Source organism: Sebastes umbrosus, chromosome 13 (genome assembly GCF_015220745.1).
Source record: "Sebastes umbrosus isolate fSebUmb1 chromosome 13, fSebUmb1.pri, whole genome shotgun sequence".
In the NCBI taxonomy this organism is placed as follows: domain Eukaryota; kingdom Metazoa; phylum Chordata; class Actinopteri; order Perciformes; family Sebastidae; genus Sebastes; species Sebastes umbrosus.
The window spans coordinates 17010843-17030417 of NC_051281.1; the positions used below are offsets into that span (position 1 = coordinate 17010843).

Sequence of the window (19575 nt, forward strand, 5' to 3'; positions counted from 1 at the left end):
GACCTACAAACTTATGTGACTGACCTGAAAGACCAGGACGCCGGTGTTTGCCACAGCCAGGCTTAGCCTCGTGCCCTCACGATCCTTGGCAGGGTGGAGGCGAATCCCATACATCTCCAACCTGCGCGCCACTTCTAGTAACTGATAGTCTGATTCTGCTGGTGTTTGACCTCTAGCAACACAAAACACAACGGGTGACAAGTTAAAGAATAAGGTTGGTGATATTTCATATTTCCCTTATTGTCAAGTAATCACATGAAAAGATCAAAACCAACAAAGAATTCTTGCTACTAACAAGAGCCGAACATAACTTATCCATCCGTGTCATACACTTTAATTTTTGTCCAAAAACTATTAACGCTACAGTGTGTAGGATTCATCTAGTGGTGTGGTTGCAGACTGCAACCAACTGAGTACCCCTCCGCTCACTCCTCCCTTTCCGAGACTGCGGTAACGTGAGCCGCCAAGTGCAAAACCGTGGTAACGCTGTTTGCCTCACTAAGTCAGATTGCGGCACCACGGTTTTGCACTCTGCGACTAACCTTACCGCAGTTACACAAGCATGTTGGAGAACTACGGTGGCCTTCAGGTAATGTAAAAACGTGAAAGGCTCTCTCTAGAGCCAGTGTTTGGTTTGTCCGTTCTGAGCTACTGTAGAAACATGGCGGAGCAATATGGCGGACTCCGTGAAGAGGACCCGCTCCCTATGTAGATATGAAGGGCTCATTCTAAGCTAACAAAAACACAACGGTTCTTAGTTTCAGGTGATTATACACTAATGAAAACATAGTTATGAATATTATATTTCTATTTCTGCTAATAGATCCCCTGAAATAAGCTGCTGCACTGGGTGACGTGTTTCTTCATTACCATGAACGTGGGCACTGTAGTTCATTTCAGTTAATTCTATATACACACCGTCCTGCTGCTGTGAATACTCCCTTGAGCACCAAATGTGTATTAATCCGCAGCTGAAAATAGTCCTCAACAAATGCACTATTTAATTATGTTTTGAGACACATTTGCTATAAACTACAGTGCCCACCTGTTTTTAGTAAACTACTAAGTCTTCTTGAAAAAAATAATTATATATTTTTATGACAGAAATCACAAGAAAACTCCAAGGCCCTCTCTTTTTAATCAATTAAAATGCCTTTATTGTAATGGCATAGTCATGTTAGACCTAAAAGCAAACTCTGATGCTTTTCGGCATCAAGCCTTCATCATCAGTTGATTTTTGTGTCTACATGTATCTTGATCCAAAGAGCACCTCAAACAAACTCTATTTGAGTCCAGGAAGTGCTCTTACCCAAACACATTTTAGATATTTTTTTATTTCTTGTAAGATCTATGTGTAGGAATAATTGGGGTCTGAGAGCCACAGAATGAGCAGGGAAGTCAGGAAGTATTGAGAGTTACACTAGCTCATTATTGGTTTTGGTCTTTTCATGGGATTTGTTGACATTTAGAAAAATATACAGAATAATAGTGACCTTATCTTTAAATCTATATATTGGTATTGTGCAAAAGTGTGTGTTATGACAAAGAGACTAGATTAGGGAGGGTGAATTAAAGAGCTAAATTAAAAAGAGCTAATCTTACTTACAGGTTTTAACACGTTGACTTAACTAGTGCAAACTGTAGCATTCATTACCCTTTCAGCATATATTTTGGGACAAATAAATGAAATCCCGGCTTATCGTCCTGCTGTGTGTCTCACTAATTGAGGTGAAAAGGCCGAGTCTGAGTGGATCCAGGTTTCTAATGTTTATCTGAGTTGGTAGAGCAGAGGTGGAAGGCTGGGGGAGGGGTTGCAAATACTAACTTTCCTAACTCTTATCAGTGGGTAAGCCTTCCTGTTTCCTGTGTGTGGCACTTAATAAGAGATTTAACTCAGCATGGCACCAGGCCAAAACAACTGCATTTACAGTTATCAACAAAAAAAAAAGCCTTGGTTGGAAAAAGGGCAAGTGAAAGAGAGCAGTTAAATCTAATGGAGCTCCTTTCATGTAGCAGCCGCCCACTGTGTGTCCACCTCTGGCATGGCCCACTGTAACGTAGAGGTGAGACAAGGGTTGGCAAAGTTCGGATTCAAATATGTGAACTGATGAGGATATTTAAAGGGAGGATGGTGGAAGGAGATCTGGAGAGTTTCCAGTAATATACTCCCAGCAGCATACCACTCTTAAACTTGAGGCTGACTTCTCTTCACAGAAACTCCTGCGTTAGACACGTGAGAATAGACTCTGAAAAGCTGTGTTTTTAACCTACTAACCCAGCTCACACACAGCTGTGTGAGTCATTTTTTGGGTTGGAGCACTGCAGCATTTTGTTGATACAGTAGTAGAGAAACTCTCCTTCTGGCCAGAAGCTGTAAAATAAAGAACTACACAAAGAACCCATTAATACAAAGGTTGATTTCCTGAACGTATCACCTGTATGATACAGTAAAACTTCCCCGCGGTACATGCGCAAGTTCTGAAACAACTGATCCTGTTCAAGGGTGAAGCCGAGGCTTCAATGGCCTTATGACTGGGGGTAAAGAGAAATCATGACTGGATCAAAGAAATGCCTTATCTTAAGGTGTGTGCACACCACACAGTAATCCAGCTCCAGAAACTCACATATTCTTTGAGTGAGACTCCATGATCTTGTCTATCAGGGGCATTTGATCTGGGATGTAGTTGTTGTTGAGGAGGTGTGACCGGCACTGGCTCTCCTCAAAGTCCCCAATCTCAGCTGAAAGGTCGGGGAGAAGAAAGGAAAAAAAAGTTATTTTATTGTAGAAATTAGGGATGCACTAATACCGATACTGGATCAAAGAGCTGGATCGGGAATCGGTGACAATGGAGCCGATCTATTCAATTCAATTCTATGTTTATATACTATATACATTATAGACTGGAATTGTAATTCCTGTTTAAGTTTTGACCAATTTGTTGCTGCATTAAGAAGGTTTCCACTTTATAATTGTAATTCCTGTTAATTTGGAAGATTTCTTACCAAAGTGCTAGTGTGCAATTTATTATTTTAATAATAAATAACTATTCAGTAAATGTGCACATAAAAGTTACACATAAAAGAATGATCCGAGTCGCTTCCACACAGTGAGGCATACAGCTTATTATACACTGGTGTCTGATCAGTACGCCCAAAGCCTGAGTATAGCTATCGGTATTGGGAATTCTACTGGGATGAACACCTTTCTACCAAAAGGCATTTCCTTGTGTAAGGGGCCGTGTCCACCAAAGCATTTTTCCTTGAGGCCAGTGTATTTGAGAGATTATTCTGGTGCTTTTTTCAGGTCGCCTACAGATGTTCTACGGTCTATTATACTTTATAACAGACCGTTGCTATGTATAACAGACCGTTGCTATGGGCGCAGTTCTGATGTCGGAATCTGGAGGACCATTTTTGTGCCAAATTCTTGATTTCTTAAGTAAGTAGCCATATAATAAGCAGGATAATGTACAGCTAGCGGGTCATTGTTCCCGACATGACGGTCTTGCATCGCCCTGAATGACCAGCTCGCTGTACATTATCCCTTACTTGTGTAATGTCCACTGTACACATAGACACAAACTGATCTCCATCATCATGCTTGTTGTCTTTGATCCCTTTCGGGTAACAGACTGTGGCGGCTCAGAAAATGTCAGGTTATGAAAGTGCTCAGTATTTCCTGCCATGATGTGTGAGGTTGTTCTGCAAGATTATGCTCAGGCATCTGACTGAAAGGTATCCATAGCAACACACAGATAATCAATTTGCAATGGTGCGCAGTGTGCTATATGACAATGTTTGATGATAAGCTCTGTGTGCGAAAAAAAAAAAAAAAGCACAGTGTGTCTTCAAAGACAAGTTATCTGATCAGTCGACTCTTTGGTCGCTTGAGCTAAATGAAGAAAACAGCCTTGAGGAACTCACACTGGATAATATGGGAGACCATCAGTGCAGCACTGGTGTCATTGCAGGTCAGACGTCCACAGGAAACATCCTGTTTAATCTGCAGGGCAAACAGGTACCTGGACACAAACGCAAACAGCTTTCACAGATTCAGTAGATCAAATGAAACTCAATTAGAAACACCATGTACTGCTGAATTCAAACAGGACATCCAAGGGAGCTGCTGTACCTAAATAACATTTGGGAACATTTTGCCCTCTTTTATTAGAGGGCTTAGAACATGATGATAGAAGTATATGATGGCCATTCCCATGCTATATTATGTCTCATAAGTTGTTGCAGCAATTTTTGGGTTGATACCATTTGTTACACAGATTTGGTGCTAAATTGAACCTTTTTTACCACTCGAGAATTGATAAAAATGATCAATAATTCCTCTGAAATACCACATTAAGACACCAAGACCTCGAGGAACACCACTGAAAAAGCCGTGCTGTGATTTGGTCTCAAAAACTTTTGACATTTGGAGATTTCTGCAAGAATTTCATTTTTTGGCGATTGGATGGCGAGCACTCCTGTTCTGGAAACTGCTCAGATTCCCCCTTATTGTTATACTAACTAGGAAAGCCATAAATCCCCTGAATGCTCCAGGTCTCTCGTTTGTGGTCGTAAAGTTTCATGAGGCTGTGATTATCCTAGAGGTCACCACAGGTCATTTTATACAGTGAGGTCAAGTTTAAAAAAATGGTCTCACTATATGAAATGGCTACTATGGAGACTAACATCATCACACATGAAAACAGCTGGGCTCATTGGATCCACAAGAGTCTCAGCTTTACAGTGATACCCAACTTATCCAATTTGAAGACTGTTTAGGGACCCCAGTATGCAGAAATATTCAGATAAACCATTTTAGAATAGGCAAAAATAACACATTTATACCCAAACTGCATGTGATTATCATAAAGTGGGCATGTCTGTAAAGGGGAGACTCGTGGGTACCCATAGAACCCATTTTCAGTCACATATCTTGAGGTCAGAGGTCAAGGGTTCCCTTTGAAATTAGTCATGCCAGTTTGTCCTCGCAAACATTAAGCGTAACTTCGTAACTTCCTGACAAGCGAGCATGACATGGTTGCTACCAATGGATTCTTTAGGTTTTTCTAGTTTCATATGATTCACTCTAGCTTGAAAACTCAGCCTGCAACAACCTCTGAAAGACAGAATAGTGGCCCGGTGTTAAGGGGTTAAATATAATGTACCCTGACTCTATTCATTTCACACAAGACTTCCAAAAGAAGTTAAGCCAGGTGCACATTATAGATTCAGTAATTAAATAAGTTGAGAAGAGTCTATTATCCAAGATTTACTGACTCTGATGTTACAGTGCTGCTTCTCTTGGATGCCAGCCAGAGCAGGGACCAATTTAGTCTTAATAAAAGCTATAATCAGTTTAAATAAGAAGAAATTATAATTAAGTAATATTTTAAAATACAAACTAAAAGGATCAGTGTACACCCAAACATCAGAAGTTGCCAATTTCATCAGTTGACCTGATGAAACTGTGATGCCACATGCATAGTTCTGCTCCCTGACCTCATGATGGAGGAGGGCCATCTAAAGTATGCTTTTTAATAAAGGTGAGGTCTTAACCGACTTTAACAGTACATACACAGGCGTGTCAGAGGGACATTACTTTCTGCATGCCTATTATTTATCCACTCTGTCCGTGAAAATCATGCAAGTCATGAGCCTGCTCCCCAGCGAGGAAACAGAAACCAGAAAATCATTAGCTCCACGCTAATCTCCAGAGGGCTAAATCAGAAACATGGCAGCCATGACACAAGTGCAAAGCTGAGGAGGGAATAAATCTTCTGGGAACCGGAGAACATGTTTCATTTGTGCTTCTACAATCGCTTTCAGTCACAGCTGAAGTTAAAATGTAAATAAATGCACACTTCAATGCCAGCGCGAGGATATACATAATGTATAAAAGATAAAAGAGTTCAAAGATGAGGAAAGGAGCTCACCTTGTTAGCTCCTCCAGTAGCTGGGCATGGTCTGGAGGAAAGAACTTCACAGCAAACCTCAGGATTGTGTGCTTCGGTCCTGTGTGGCATAGAGGAGTTTTGTAATAATACAAAATATATTCAGTTGCCAGTTTATTAGGTACACCTAGATAAAACTAGAGCTACAACAATTAATCGATTAGTTATCAACTATTAAATTAATGACCAACTATTTTGATAATCGATTAAAGTGGCAGTAGGTAAAATGTTTTTGACATCATTGTGCAAAAAATCCATAATAACCTTTCAGCATATTGTAATTCTAGCCTGTGACGGGAGACTTTGGCCAATCACAGGTCATTTCAGAGAGAGAGCGTTCCTATTGGCTGTTCAATCGACGGAGACATATGTAAATCACTCATACTGTTTAGCTGTAAAATGAGAAAGTTTGCTCCGGCTGGTGGGCGGATGAACAACAATTGACAATGAAAATAAACGCTGGTTGCAGCTCTAGATCAAACTAATGCAGTCGTCCTCCAAAATAACCATGAAGTCAAATCGACACCTCTCTAAATCGGGCATTGTAATACAAAGGTCATAAAGGTAGGATTTATTGGACTGTTAGACTGCATTCGTTTTAGCTAGGTGTACCTAATAAACTGACCACTGAGTGTAGGTCTCCCATTGGACTTTGCTTGGTTGCATAAAATACAAAACAGATCCACATGGATCCTACTGTATAGTTGTTCTTAACTCTTTTGACGGCTATTTTCTACAGATAAAACAGTGAAACCTTCAAAGACAAAGATGCCTTGAAAAAGTAAACCATTTAGAAACACTTACGTCTGAGCTGCTTGATAATGGGCTTGATATGGTCCAACCAAACCTGTGGAGAAAGAAAGATTAAAAAAAAACATCACTAAGCAGCTGGTTAGGAGCTATATTAATACTGGGATGTAAAATAATGAACTTTATTTCTATAGTGCTTTTCAAAACCCGAGTTACAAGGTGCTTCACCGTTGAGTTCTCGCTGCGCAGTGCGCTCTTTCTCCCTGTGGGGAGGGACAGGTTTCTCGGCACGACTGTCAACCGGGGCGTACTGTCCTCAGTGCGAGGGGTCTGCAGCGATGTCAGCACCCCGTCTCGTTTACCATGCTTATGCTGTGTGATATTTTGCCATCAGCGTTCATATCCATACAACCTTTATGATTAAACTGTTTACTAGAGCACCAATTTCTTCATCGATCTAGCCTTGTCATTTTGCTCTCAAAGTGCACCAGATTGATGCATTTAACTTTAAAATGTTCAAAATCCCCCCCTAGAGGATCCGAGGTCACCCACTACAATCTCTCAAAATCCTGCGGGAAACACTGTATTACGTCATCCAAAGCTGGCCCCCCCCACTTCAAAACTCAGTCCGGCGCCGCTAGTGGGGGGTAACACTGTTAGAAAAATATGATCAGGACTAACAACCTGGACTTAAAAAGAAGAGACTCCATATTACTTTCATTTTCATCTTCACTTACCATCATCTTTTGATGGTTCTGAAACTCCAAGCCGAAGTAGTCGCCCTCGATGAGGTTCATGTGGGAGCACACCAGGTCAAACAGCACCTTGCCTGAGGCTTTTTGCTGTGAACAGAAAGAAAAGAAATAATGGTTAAAATAACACTAGTCTGTACAGCAACCGTTTCTATTTTTAATCTGAACTTTTGTTCTCAGCAATTCAATACAAGCGACATTTTATAATCTTATTCAAACGAAGGATAACCAAACTTCAGGAAACCCCAATGATAAGAGAAGAAGTTAAAGCTGCAGTGGGTAGAAATGGAGCAAATATGATTTAAAAATGTATTTTTATAAAACGGTCACTATATCCTGACAGTAGTGCATGAGAGAGGTAATCTGAAAAAAATCATGTGCGTCTGTGTCCTCCGGTGCTCCTGATGGCGTCTGCAAGATTCCACCGACCGGACTAAAACAACCAATCAGAGCCGAGCTGGAGCCTTGCCGTATCTGAGCAGCTGTCAATCACTCGCGAACTCTGATAAAACGGTCAAACTAGGCAGCCTTGATCAAATATGAATCAATATTCTGTTACTGTAATGCCTATTTCTCTCCTCAAATGTTTTCAGAAACATCTTGTAGTACTGTTTAGCTGTAAAATGAGAAAGTTTGTGACCCGATCAGTTGAGGAAATGCCAAGCACCGCCCACCAGCCGGAGCACAGCCAATAGGAACGCTCTCTCTGAAATGACCTGTGATTGGTCAAAGTCTCCCATCACTGGCTAGATTTTTTAAAGCCTCAAAACAGAGCCATGAGAAGGTGCAGAAGTCCAGTTATCTCTCAGAACACTTGAATTACAATATGCCAAACGGTTATTATGGAATTTTTGCCCAATGATGCCAAAAACATTCTGCCCTATTGCAGGTTTAATGTCACTGAAATAGATGACAGCTCTCTGTCGAAGTTCCCCTGCTATCCCTCCTTCCATCTTGGCATTCAACAGCACAGTTGGCCACAAAAAGCTCCAGCAGCTGGAGGGGGTCGGCCCCCGTCTTTGATCGGTGTTTTCAGTGTCATTGCTGTCACTGATGATGGACCAGCGGCCTTTGAGGCTGATACAGTATCAGTAGGATGGGATAAAGATTCTCCCTGACCACCTCTGTCCTCACTCACCCCACACACAGTATGAACACTTTGAAGAGTGACTTAGCCGCCCACTTTGTGACAAACACTTGCAAACCTCAAAAATTCACCGCAACTTTGGAGCGAGAATGTTCCCATGGAAGGTCAAATAAATGTCAGGGATTTCCACTGAAACATGTCTTGGGTTATAGACGCCCCCAAGGAGACACAGAGCTCTGTCAGGCACACAACGAGAGTATTTCTGCATGGCTGCTTCCTCGTGACTGGTTTGCACCAGTGTGCAGCGTATCACAGCTACACAATGTGTTTATAGTAGCAGTTCCCCCTGGCTTGGATAATGATCCAGAGCTGCGTCTGAGTACGTTTTAAGGAGTTTCTCCTCTACTTTTTGCACAAAATGACAAGAGAGCTGCTAAGGCACAAGCTACGACAAGAATTCCCTTCATACAGCTGAACTGTGTTGACATCCCGCGTTTCATCTGACAAGAAAGGGGGTTGCCTGCTTGTAAATCTCTGTAGTGTTTCAAAGGCGTAGAATGACACTGTCTGTGTTCTTATTAATGCTTAGAGAATAAAAAACTTAAGCTCTACCAGCTTAGTGAGAGGTTTTACACTTCCACAACCGAATCCATAATCTTGCCCAAACAAGCCTCCCACCCTCACCGCTCCTCAACCGAGTCTGTCCTTCCTGTGTGTAGCAGCGCTATCTCTCTCCAGGCTGCCTCATGCAGTGCAGAGGGCATCCCACCACCGCGGACCAGCTGTGTCCATATGGTGATGCCGCTGAGGAGGGAGGCCACAAGGAGGCTGGAGGGAAAAATACCCCCTTCCCATACACACCCATTGCTTCTTAATAAACCAACAGGCGAAACAACCTCTGTATGAATTCTGTGTCCCGTTTTCTGCGCCGACTTCGACAAATGTGCTCTCAGGAACGAGAGCAGCAGAGCTGAGTACAGTGAAGGCTGAAGAGTGTTTCTGTCTCACTGGGGCACTCTCCATATCCAGCGTTATAAATCTGCTGTCAGTGTAAAATGACCACGAGCCGAGCAGAGATGGGTACGGCGGAGGCTGATTAGAGCCAGCCAGCGCTTGATTAAATGCAGCTGTTGCAGACCGGAGTTACGGCGCTGCCATTTGACACTGGTGCAGCCGACACAATAAGAGCGCTGTCGTTAATGAAGCAGAGAGAGAGATTGACTGCCGTCATGACGCAGGCACTCAGAGGACACTATTAGTAACACAGTCCTCACTCTAAAGTCTCTGTAGTCTAATTACAACAATGTTGTGATGAAATGTGTCATAAGAGCAACGTCTTACACAACAGAACCGATCAAAAAGCATAAAAACAGACCAAGTATGGACAGTGGTATAATGAACATTTCATGTCTGATACAACTGATCCATAGGGCTTTGTATTGGCAAGAATCTGGCCATACAATACGTATAATGATACAGGGGTAACGATTCAATATATTATGATACTGTAAGCAAAGAAATATTGTGAAGTTTTAAATCTAAATTTAAGAAAACTGTCATAGTATAAAAAACACACCAGAAATACACCATTTTAGAAAAGGTGGAGAAGCACCTTGCACCAACACCTAATGACAGGGGAACAAAAACTTAAGGACACAGCGGCAGACAAGAGGGCCCGCAGGAAAGAACACAGCAATGGAGGCAGACCACAAACAACACACAGATGCGACCTCTGCGATCGAGACTGCCACTCTCGCATAGGGCTTTTTTAGCCACAAGAGACGCTGTACCAGACAGCCAGATCCGTAGGATGCGCCAACCATGGTCATACCCCGACTGACGGAGGCCTATTACAGTATACTGAATGCAAAAAACTGCATGCTTTTTGCCCAGAACTGCATGTGATTATCATAAAGTGGGCATGTCTGTAAAGGGGAGACTTGTGGGTACCCATAGAACATTTTCATTCACACATCTTGAGGTCAGAGGTCATGGTACCCCTTTGAAAATGGCCATTCCAGTTTTTCCTTGCAATAATATATGTAATTTGTATATAGTCTGACATGATTGTACCAATGGATTCCTTAGGCTTTCTAGTTTCATATTATGCCAGTACTCTACTACTCACTCTAGCTTTAAAACTGAACCCGCTACAATCTCCGGAAGATTGATTGCGTTAATGTGTTAAAGAAATTAGTGCGTTAACTTTGACAGGCCTAATTTTTATATGATTGTAGTAGTTTAAGTTTTGAGATCAGAATTGGAAATAAAAAACAGTCTTGCAGCCGGTGCTCTTATAATATGGTAAATGGTAAATGGACTTGGACTTATATAGCGCTTTTCTTGTCTTCCGACCACTCAAAGCGCTTTACACTACATGTCAGCATTCACCCATTCACACACACATTCATACACTGATGGCAGAGGCTGCTAAGGTGCCAACTTTGCCTATCGGGATCTAATCTAATTACTCATTCACACACCGATGGCTATGCCTTCGGGAGCAATTTGGGGTTAAGTGTCTTGCTCAAGGACACATCGACATGTGACCTGGAGCAGCCGAGGATCGAACCACCGACCTTCCGATTGGTGGACAACCTGCTCTACCCTCTGAGCCACAGCCGCCCATACATATAAATGTTTGTTTTAATTAAGTACAGTTGACACAGTAAACTATCTTTTGTCTTCAAATATTTCTGAGGTGTTGCTTCAATTATCTAAATGAACTTAAATTAAAAGCTAGGTTAAGTTAGACTTGGATGGCATGGTTGGTTGGTTGATAGGTAGGTCTTGAAATATGAAAGATACTGGCATCATATGAAAGTAGAACACCTAAGGAATCCATTGGTACCAACCATGTAATACTAGGTTGTCGCAAAGGAGGTGAAATAACGCTCCAAATTTGCGCAAACTTTTGGCATGGCCATTTTCAAAGGGGTCCCTTGACCTATGACCTCAAGATATGTGACTGAAAATGGGTTCTATGGGTACCCACGAGTCTCCCCTTTACAGACATGCCCACTTTATGATAATCACATACAGTTTGGGGCAAGTCATAGTCAAGTCAGCACACTGACACACTGACAGCTGTTGTTGCCTGTTGGGCTTGAGTTTGCCATGTTATGAACTGTGCACCAAGCAGGTAGATTGCAAATGCAAGACTGTGCTGCACAACCTCACAAAGCAGGAAGCTGTGACTTCTTCACCCTGACGTGCAGCCCAACGCATGATTCCTCATCCCTCTCCATACAAGTCATGCGGCCTCTCCCCCAACAGAAAGGTTACAGTCTTAAAGAAACATCATGCTCAGCAGCTGACATTTCTTTCATCATCCGCAATGCCAAGAAAATGTCACCAATCTCCCTTTTTATGACCTCTATCTATAAAAGCACTGGAGCTATAGTTTACACAGGAGCAGCCAATTCCCGAGTGAGTGCGATGCATCCTGATTCAGCGGTCTCCGTCTCTGGCCGGGGAGGGACGGTCTGTCTGGGTTTATTAGGTTGGAACACAGCCTCACAGGATGCTACTAGTGTTTACATGTGTATGAGCGCTCGCATCGCTACACTGACCTCCGCATGCTCCGACTGACAGAGGAAGGCTAAATAAAGATGACAGCGATGTCTACACATGTGTCCACTTGGGTTTCCACTTCGGGGGGTAAACCAAATACACCCCTTCCCCCTAACCCCCACCTCTTGTTAGCAAGCTCCTGTCAGCACAACACAAATACAAGATAAAGGTCAGGTGTAAAGTAGCTTTGTATTCCCTCTACTGTTCCACTCCAGGAGTTGTTGGTATGGTTCACTTCACTAGCAATAAGCCAGGCCGGGCAGCGCTCACCAAACTCCTCCTGGGGGAGTGTGGTGGGTGGGTGGCATGGGTGGTAAACAGACTGCCAATGCCTTCAGGCTCCACATAGAGAACAAAGGGAATATTTGAATATGGAAGTCATGGTGGTGGCAGTACAACAGAGGAGGAGGAGCTGATGGTGTTTTTCAAGCCAAGTGGTCAGCTATTGTTCGACCGGATATCAGCAGGGATTTAAGAATTTGATTCCATTAAGTCTTGTCTTGTGCAGCTCTGGAAAGACTCTCTTAAACACAAGCTCCCAAGTCTTCTTCACACTGTGTCCCAGTCAAAAAAACCTGTGGAGAGAAGTTTTCTCTGGCACTGTGGCAGATGAAAACAACGCTATGTACCTGTCTTCATCCTGCACATTAAGTATCCTTTTAAACTTTAAGTCAGTTTAACCTGTATTGAACCCAGTGGGCTACCTCCGAGGTCTGAGAAGTGAAGTCTTAAAGTTGCATTCTTTCTAACAGCCAGCAGGGGGCGACTCCTCTGGTTGCAAAAAGAAGTCTGATTGTATAGAAGTCTATGAGAAAATGAGCCTACTTCTCACTTGATTTATTACCTCAGTAAACATTGTAAACATGAGTTTATGGTCTCAATCGCTAGTTTCAAGTCTTCTTCAATACAGCATGATGTTCATTTAGTAAATTATGGTCCCATTTAGAGTCAAATAGACCATAAAGTGCGGTATGCTTTAGGGCGTGGCTACCTTGTGATTGACAGGTTGCTACCACGGCTTTGTCTGGTCTGGGAGTTGTCCTTGTTTTTGTCTTACAACTTTATCCCTTTCACAGTGTGTTTTCAGTTCACGAAAGTTCATTATAACCTTTTTGGTCGCCTAAACATTTTTTTTCAGCATTCACTTCTACTTAGCTCCAACCTCTTGTGTCACTTCTGTTTGCAAAAAAAACAAGATAGTGACGGCCAAAATGCCGAACTCAAGGCTTCAAAACGGCAGCTCACAAACCAATGGGCGACGTCCAGGTGACTTCAGACGTTCACTTCTTATATACAGGCTATGGTCTTGTGTCGTGGGCTAAACTGGTCCAGTGGCCCCTGCTGGTTTAGTTATACCTTGACAGATAATGGAGCCGTCATCTCAAGCTTTTCAGCTGCAACATCACAGGAAGCTGATCCAGGTCAAAGATGAAAGAGACTGTGTGATTTAAATGGAATAAACAAAGTAGTGAAGTGGGAAAAGGTCACTTTTGGAAATCCCCCAATCTCCAGTGCTGGCATTTTCACTATTCACAACTTTGCACATGTGAAGTAGTAGCAGTGGAAAGCCCCGGGAATGACTTTGTATACCTTTAAATGAACCGTGGCTCTTCTGATAACACTGCTCAGCACCAGGCTGAGATTACAGAACTGTTTACAGTAGCAGGCGGATACATTCCCACATTGAATCCTTCTGGTGCTGTTATTGAAAACATATGTGAAGACTGCACTGACTGCCCGTCTCATACTCCCACGGGTTCTGTCCTAATAAAGCAAAAAAGAAAGACAGCCATTTAAAGTATCTTAAAGCACATGTACCCATCTTTGCATGTGCTGCGGTGTGAGTATGTACTCGCATGAGCAGATGTATACAGTGCGCTGGGAGGGAAGGGTAGGACAGAGAGGTCAGTGGCAGCTAAAGCTCATTGAGATTCAGGTCACGCGCTGCAGAGGTTCCCAGGGTGACTCGGCTATAGCGGGAAGCTGACAAAGAGAGAACAGTGGAGGGAGGCAAACCTGCTGATAATCCTGTCAAATTACCTGCATACCCTCACAGCATATACGGACGTGTGATGTGACTACTAGGGCTGTGTATTGGCAAGAATCTGGCGATAGGATACGTATCATGATACAGGGGTAAAGAATCAATATATTGCGATACTATAAGCAAGGAAATATTAGGATTTTTTTTAAATCGAATTTTAGGAAAACTATCTTAGTATAAAGAACACACCAGAAATATACCATTTATCCAATTTAGCGTAAATTTGGAGCGTTACTTAACTTCCTTTGTGACAAGCTAGTATGACATGGTCGGTACCAATGGATTTCTTAGGTTTTCTAGTTTCATATTATGCCAGCATCTTCACTCTAGCTTTAAAACTGAACCTGCTACAACGTCAGATTTTTTAAGAGATTAATTAAAAATCGATACGGCGTTTCGGAGAATCGATATCACAACACAAAATATCGTGATACTCATGTGTATCGATATTTTCTTACACCCCTAGTGATATGTTTGCAGTAGTGATTTCATAATTAGGACAGCTTTAATATAATAATACCTAAACATGATGCGTTTAAGATAGCCCGATACTCAGTAAAACAACATCCGAAGCAGTGTTACGTTTACAAGAAATACTGAGAAATTTAATTATTTAAGTATCAAGGCTTTCCCTCATTTGTTTTTTTTTTTCTTCCAAACTGCAGATGAAAAATATCAACAAAAAAAATGAAAGGAAAAGCGATGATTGGGCTGCCACAGCTGTCAGAATCATTCTGTCACAGTAGGCCAGCCTCAACGCCCCGAGAGGACAACCATGAAAATATGTCCCCTGGATTCAATAGGGGCTGAGATGGAGGTAGCTCCCCTCAACAGCCTCCGCCTCCTCCTCCTCCTCCTCCTCCTCCTCCTCCTCTCTTGGGCATGTTTCCCCACTTTGCCTGCCTGCCCTCCACAGAGCCTGTCTGAGCTGCTTGAAACATATTGATTTTGCATAAAGAATAATTAAGCGTCCTGTTGAGACCGTTGTGCTGCTGGATACCTAACAGCGCATTGTTGCTCTGTGCATTTGTGCGAGGACCTCCCACTGTTAGTCAGAGCGCCATAAATCAGAAGACGGATCTAACAGTTCTTTGCATCGTTAGTCAACCCCTCCAGGACGTTGCGATGGCAAAAATTAAGGCAAATTCAATAAATCCCCGTGAATTTTGCACAACCTTGCAATTTTGTCCAATCACCGCAATTGTTCCGCAAAATGTGACCAATCATAGCGGTCCCCCGCGCCCATGTCACCAAACACACTTCCTTCTTCTTTCTGGTTCTGAAGATCTGTGCTCACGTTTACGTCTCCCATTGGACTGAATAGACTCAGGACCTGCTGCTAGTCTCCTAAAGGTGCAGCGCAGTGCAAACAAAGTGTCAGTGTCACATTTACATACGTGTGCCGCCACCTCAAGATAGCTAACGTAACGTCTCAGCCACATACACACACACACACACACACACACAACATGTTGTCGGTGTGGAAGTTCTTCAGTGTGAACGAAGGAGATATAAAGCTCCCATTAACTGCAATAAAAACCGTGGAGGAACAACCTTAAAAAACATTTGGAACACCTAACTTAATCAGACTCTTAGGTAATTCATTCCCATGTTGCTGCTCAGAGTAATCAGAGAGATCGGCTCGACTGCCGACGGCATGAAGCTCCACAGCTCCGTTAACGGAAGTTCCATTATGTTCCATTATGATGTGTTCAAGCTCTGCTCAGTATTTGGCAAAGGTAAATTATAACACTATCATGATGCGTTCAGATGTAATTGTGTAAAATGTAGTTTTTGGCGAGAAACTTGAATAATTCCAGTTGTTTGAAGGAGATGTTTTCACAGCAATATAAAATAGATATTAGAGAGATAATTATGACCTGTTTAACTTCTCTAAGCAGCTTATAATATATAATTAAAGCTACTAATGCCAATAATTATTTTTAATCAAAGCAAATATATAAATAAAATTACTAGGTTAGGTCAATCGGTTAAAATATTTAATCACGATTTAATCGAACGATTGTCCATAGTTAATCGAGATTAATCGCAAATTAATCGCACATTTTTTATCTGTTCAAAATGTGCCTTAAAGGGAAATTTGTCAAGTATTTAATACTTTTATCAACATGGGAGTGGGCAAACATGTTATTTATCCTCCTTCTCGACAAGCTAGTATGAGCCTTTTTGGTAAGGTTACTTACCACACTCAAAACAGTGCGGTTTTATTCTCACTGGAACAAATTGCCTTTGATTTTTCATGAATTATATACGGTATGTATAAAAAAATATTGCAACTATTTTTGCAATTTTTTCTCCTGCTCCTGCAATTATTTTGCAAAAAAAAAATGCCTGAAAACATTGCAACATGCATTGCAATTTCTTTGAAAAGCTGCTGTGAAATCAGGCATTTTTGTCTGCAACAATCCCAAAACAAACACCAAAACATACCGACATTTATTGCTGTGTCTGCAAATATTAAGTTGTGGTATTATGTTAAACATACACCACAAAATTCTATCATGCCTGAGCCTAACATGGAGTATCATTAAAATAAGCAGAGGGCAAGTGGGGGTTTTCAGACAGCTGGAATTACCAAAAAAGATTGGCCTCTTTTTCCTTCATCTGCCTGAATCCCTTTCAGGGCGCTTCAAAGTCTGAACCCATGCTGGTTATTCTCCACTACCACCCCTTCCCAGAGCCGGGATTACTGTCACTTGAGGAGGAGGGGGGTACGTCACTTCACATTTAGGCAGCAACTCCACATTTAGTTTAGCTAGATAAAAGCAGACTGAAGAGCTGAATAATACATTTTAAACGGCTATTACAGTATTATCATAGAAATATATTCAAGAATTAAATGACTTGAAAAGACTTTTGTTACAAATATTCACCACTAAAAAGAAATTAATCCGACACTCCCATAGTTCCCAGTTCTTATAAATTATGAGTTATGTCAGGATATGCATGCAAACTCATCTTTCTCATCCAAGAGTCCAAAAAACTGTATGATGATTTCTGTTTCCCAAGCTTTTACAACACTGTAGAATGCTTCCTTTAAGCTTAAATTGGCTCATCATCAGGTAAAGGTCCTCGCATGGATCTCCGCCGTGTTCTGCTCCGTCTGTCGGTTTCTGCTCGGTATGTCCGGCCGATTACTGTTTGCTTTGCGTGACGGATACGGAACAGATATGACGTCACGTTAATCAGACTAGAACAATAAAAGCGATAACTTCCTTCTACTTCTGCATAGACTCAAATGAAGCAAATATATCGATTCTGGCATTAAAAAAAATATTTCAAAATCGTAAAAAAAATAAAAAATAATCACGATTCATAGGTGAATACATTTTTTCCCCATCCCTCATTAATACCAGGCAAAAATATATTTTTTTAATTTTTGTGTGAAAGGAACCAGCACCACCAGAATGAAGAGACAGCTGTGAATACTGTAGAGCACTGTAACTGTGCAAGCAAAGGCAATCAATAGGTTAATTAAGAGATTAATTAAGTGTAACTGTGAGAGACAACTCCCACAAGGTCAGGCTAAGAAAGAGACAAGTCTTTCATAAACTGTATAGTCTGAATACAAAACGTGTCAGAGGGGTAATTCTTAATGATTTGGATTGATTAAACGGTCAGTAGGCGCCAGGCAAGTCTTGCTTCACCCTCAGGATAGATGGTGTTATTATAGAATACACCAGAGAGCTGAATCAAACAGATAGTGGACAATACAGTTATGGCAGTAGGTTGAAGATTACATCTGACACTTAACCAGACTAGCAGAGGTCTGTCTGCTAACCACACCATCAAGAAAATGAGGGAGAAACAGAGATGCTTCAGTCCTCTGCATAACAAACTGGAAAAACGGCAACCCTGAAAAGTCACATCCAATCCACAATCTGTCCCAAGCAGAAGCCCAAACCGAGCAGGGCTCCAGTTTCACGCACCTATTCCCAGTAAACCAAGCCAGTACATCATTTACGTCTCCACTGAGCGTGACACTTCCCCTAAAGATCTAAATTTTAGATCAGTTACGGGACAATAATCAGAAATATGTGTGTCTGTAACTGCGTGGGCACGTTTCTAAACCAACTGTTTCAATATTTAGTTTCCTAATTAAAGTATGCAACTCTGCTGGGACTGTAAGACAATACCAGAAATCTGAAATTAATGTCAGAGTACGTTTAAGAGGCAGAGGAACAGCTGTTGAATTAGCGATCTGGGCATTGGCTCAGACAGATCAGTGACGAGCCAGGTATACTTTACCAACACCTCAAACCCGCACATATTCATCAGATACAAAAACAGATGGGACACATTCTTGTGGAAACATTAATATCCAAGGCATGTTAATTAAGTATAAGTATATGTGCCACCGTGCCTGTAAAAACAGCAGCTTGCTAATATTGGAGCAGACACACTGATCTAAATAATCGCTGTGATATATGATTATGTGCTATGTGTGTGTGTGTGTGTGTGTGTGTTGGAGAGATCAAGACAGAGAGAGCACCGTAATAATATGGGATGTCATTAAGATACGGTGCACAAGCATTAATAGGAACATAATTGATATGTAGATCCTGGCTTACCAAATTCAAATACATTAATAATCCCATTGCGTAAAAATGCAAAAGCAGCAGCTACAACAAACTGAAGAATACTTTATTAGGGACCAATAGTAAATACACAAAATAGAAAATAAGACGGGTCTCTTAAAGGACCAATATGTAATATATATACTGTAATAAATCATAAAATGACCATAATATGTCATCAGAGATTAAGGAAACATGCTAAATTGAAATACTGGCTACTCTGACAACAATGCAACAGCCAGTATGTTCTCCTTTGAAATTTGCAGTCCGGTCCGGAACGTATGTTTTTGTTTCAGCCGGTGCGATCCCGTCGACACCCTGTTGCCACATACGAAACAAACTGGCACGCAAACATAGACTTCTGCAGCCATGGAAGCAAGCAAACAAACTGGATGATGACTGAAACAATGAATCAATCATCAAATTAGCTGCTAATTCATTTTCAGGCAATTGTTTTGGCGTTACTATATATACCATGACAGATGATTATATCCAAATCACTTACTCCTAATAAAGGCTGAAACTAATGATTATTCTAATTTTTTTTATTAATCTCTCAATTATTCGTTTAATTTATTTGATTAGTCACAGTCTGACTCTAATTAGCTCCGCAAGGAGGTTATGTTTTCGGTTTGGTTTGTGTGTTTATCAGCAGGATTATGGAAAAACTGCTTGCCCGATTTTCAGGAAAGTTGGTGGTAGCGTGCAACACGGGTCAAGGGGGAATCCAGAAGATTTTGGTGCAGTTCAGAATCACGGGGCGGATACACCAATTGTTTTTCACTTTTGTTAACATTGTGCACAGGGCATGTAGGACCTT

The 19575-nt window shown here is 41.6% G+C and overlaps 1 protein-coding gene across 4 annotated transcripts in view; it reads right to left on the reverse strand.

Annotated features, from left to right (window-relative positions):
- The window catches only part of LOC119500323 (FERM, ARHGEF and pleckstrin domain-containing protein 1-like), a 67557-nt gene that overhangs the window by 25103 nt on the left and 22879 nt on the right, over positions 1–19575 (reverse strand). For all 4 annotated transcript variants that reach the window (XM_037790006.1, XM_037790004.1, XM_037790005.1 and 1 more), the window contains exons 3-8: positions 7439–7543; positions 6756–6798; positions 5934–6012; positions 3925–4022; positions 2625–2739; positions 25–172 (exon numbers count right to left, since the gene is read on the reverse strand). In XM_037790006.1, the coding sequence (XP_037645934.1) occupies positions 25–172; positions 2625–2739; positions 3925–4022; positions 5934–6012; positions 6756–6798; positions 7439–7543 (588 nt within the window). The remainder of the gene's footprint in view (positions 1–24; positions 173–2624; positions 2740–3924; positions 4023–5933; positions 6013–6755; positions 6799–7438; positions 7544–19575) is intronic.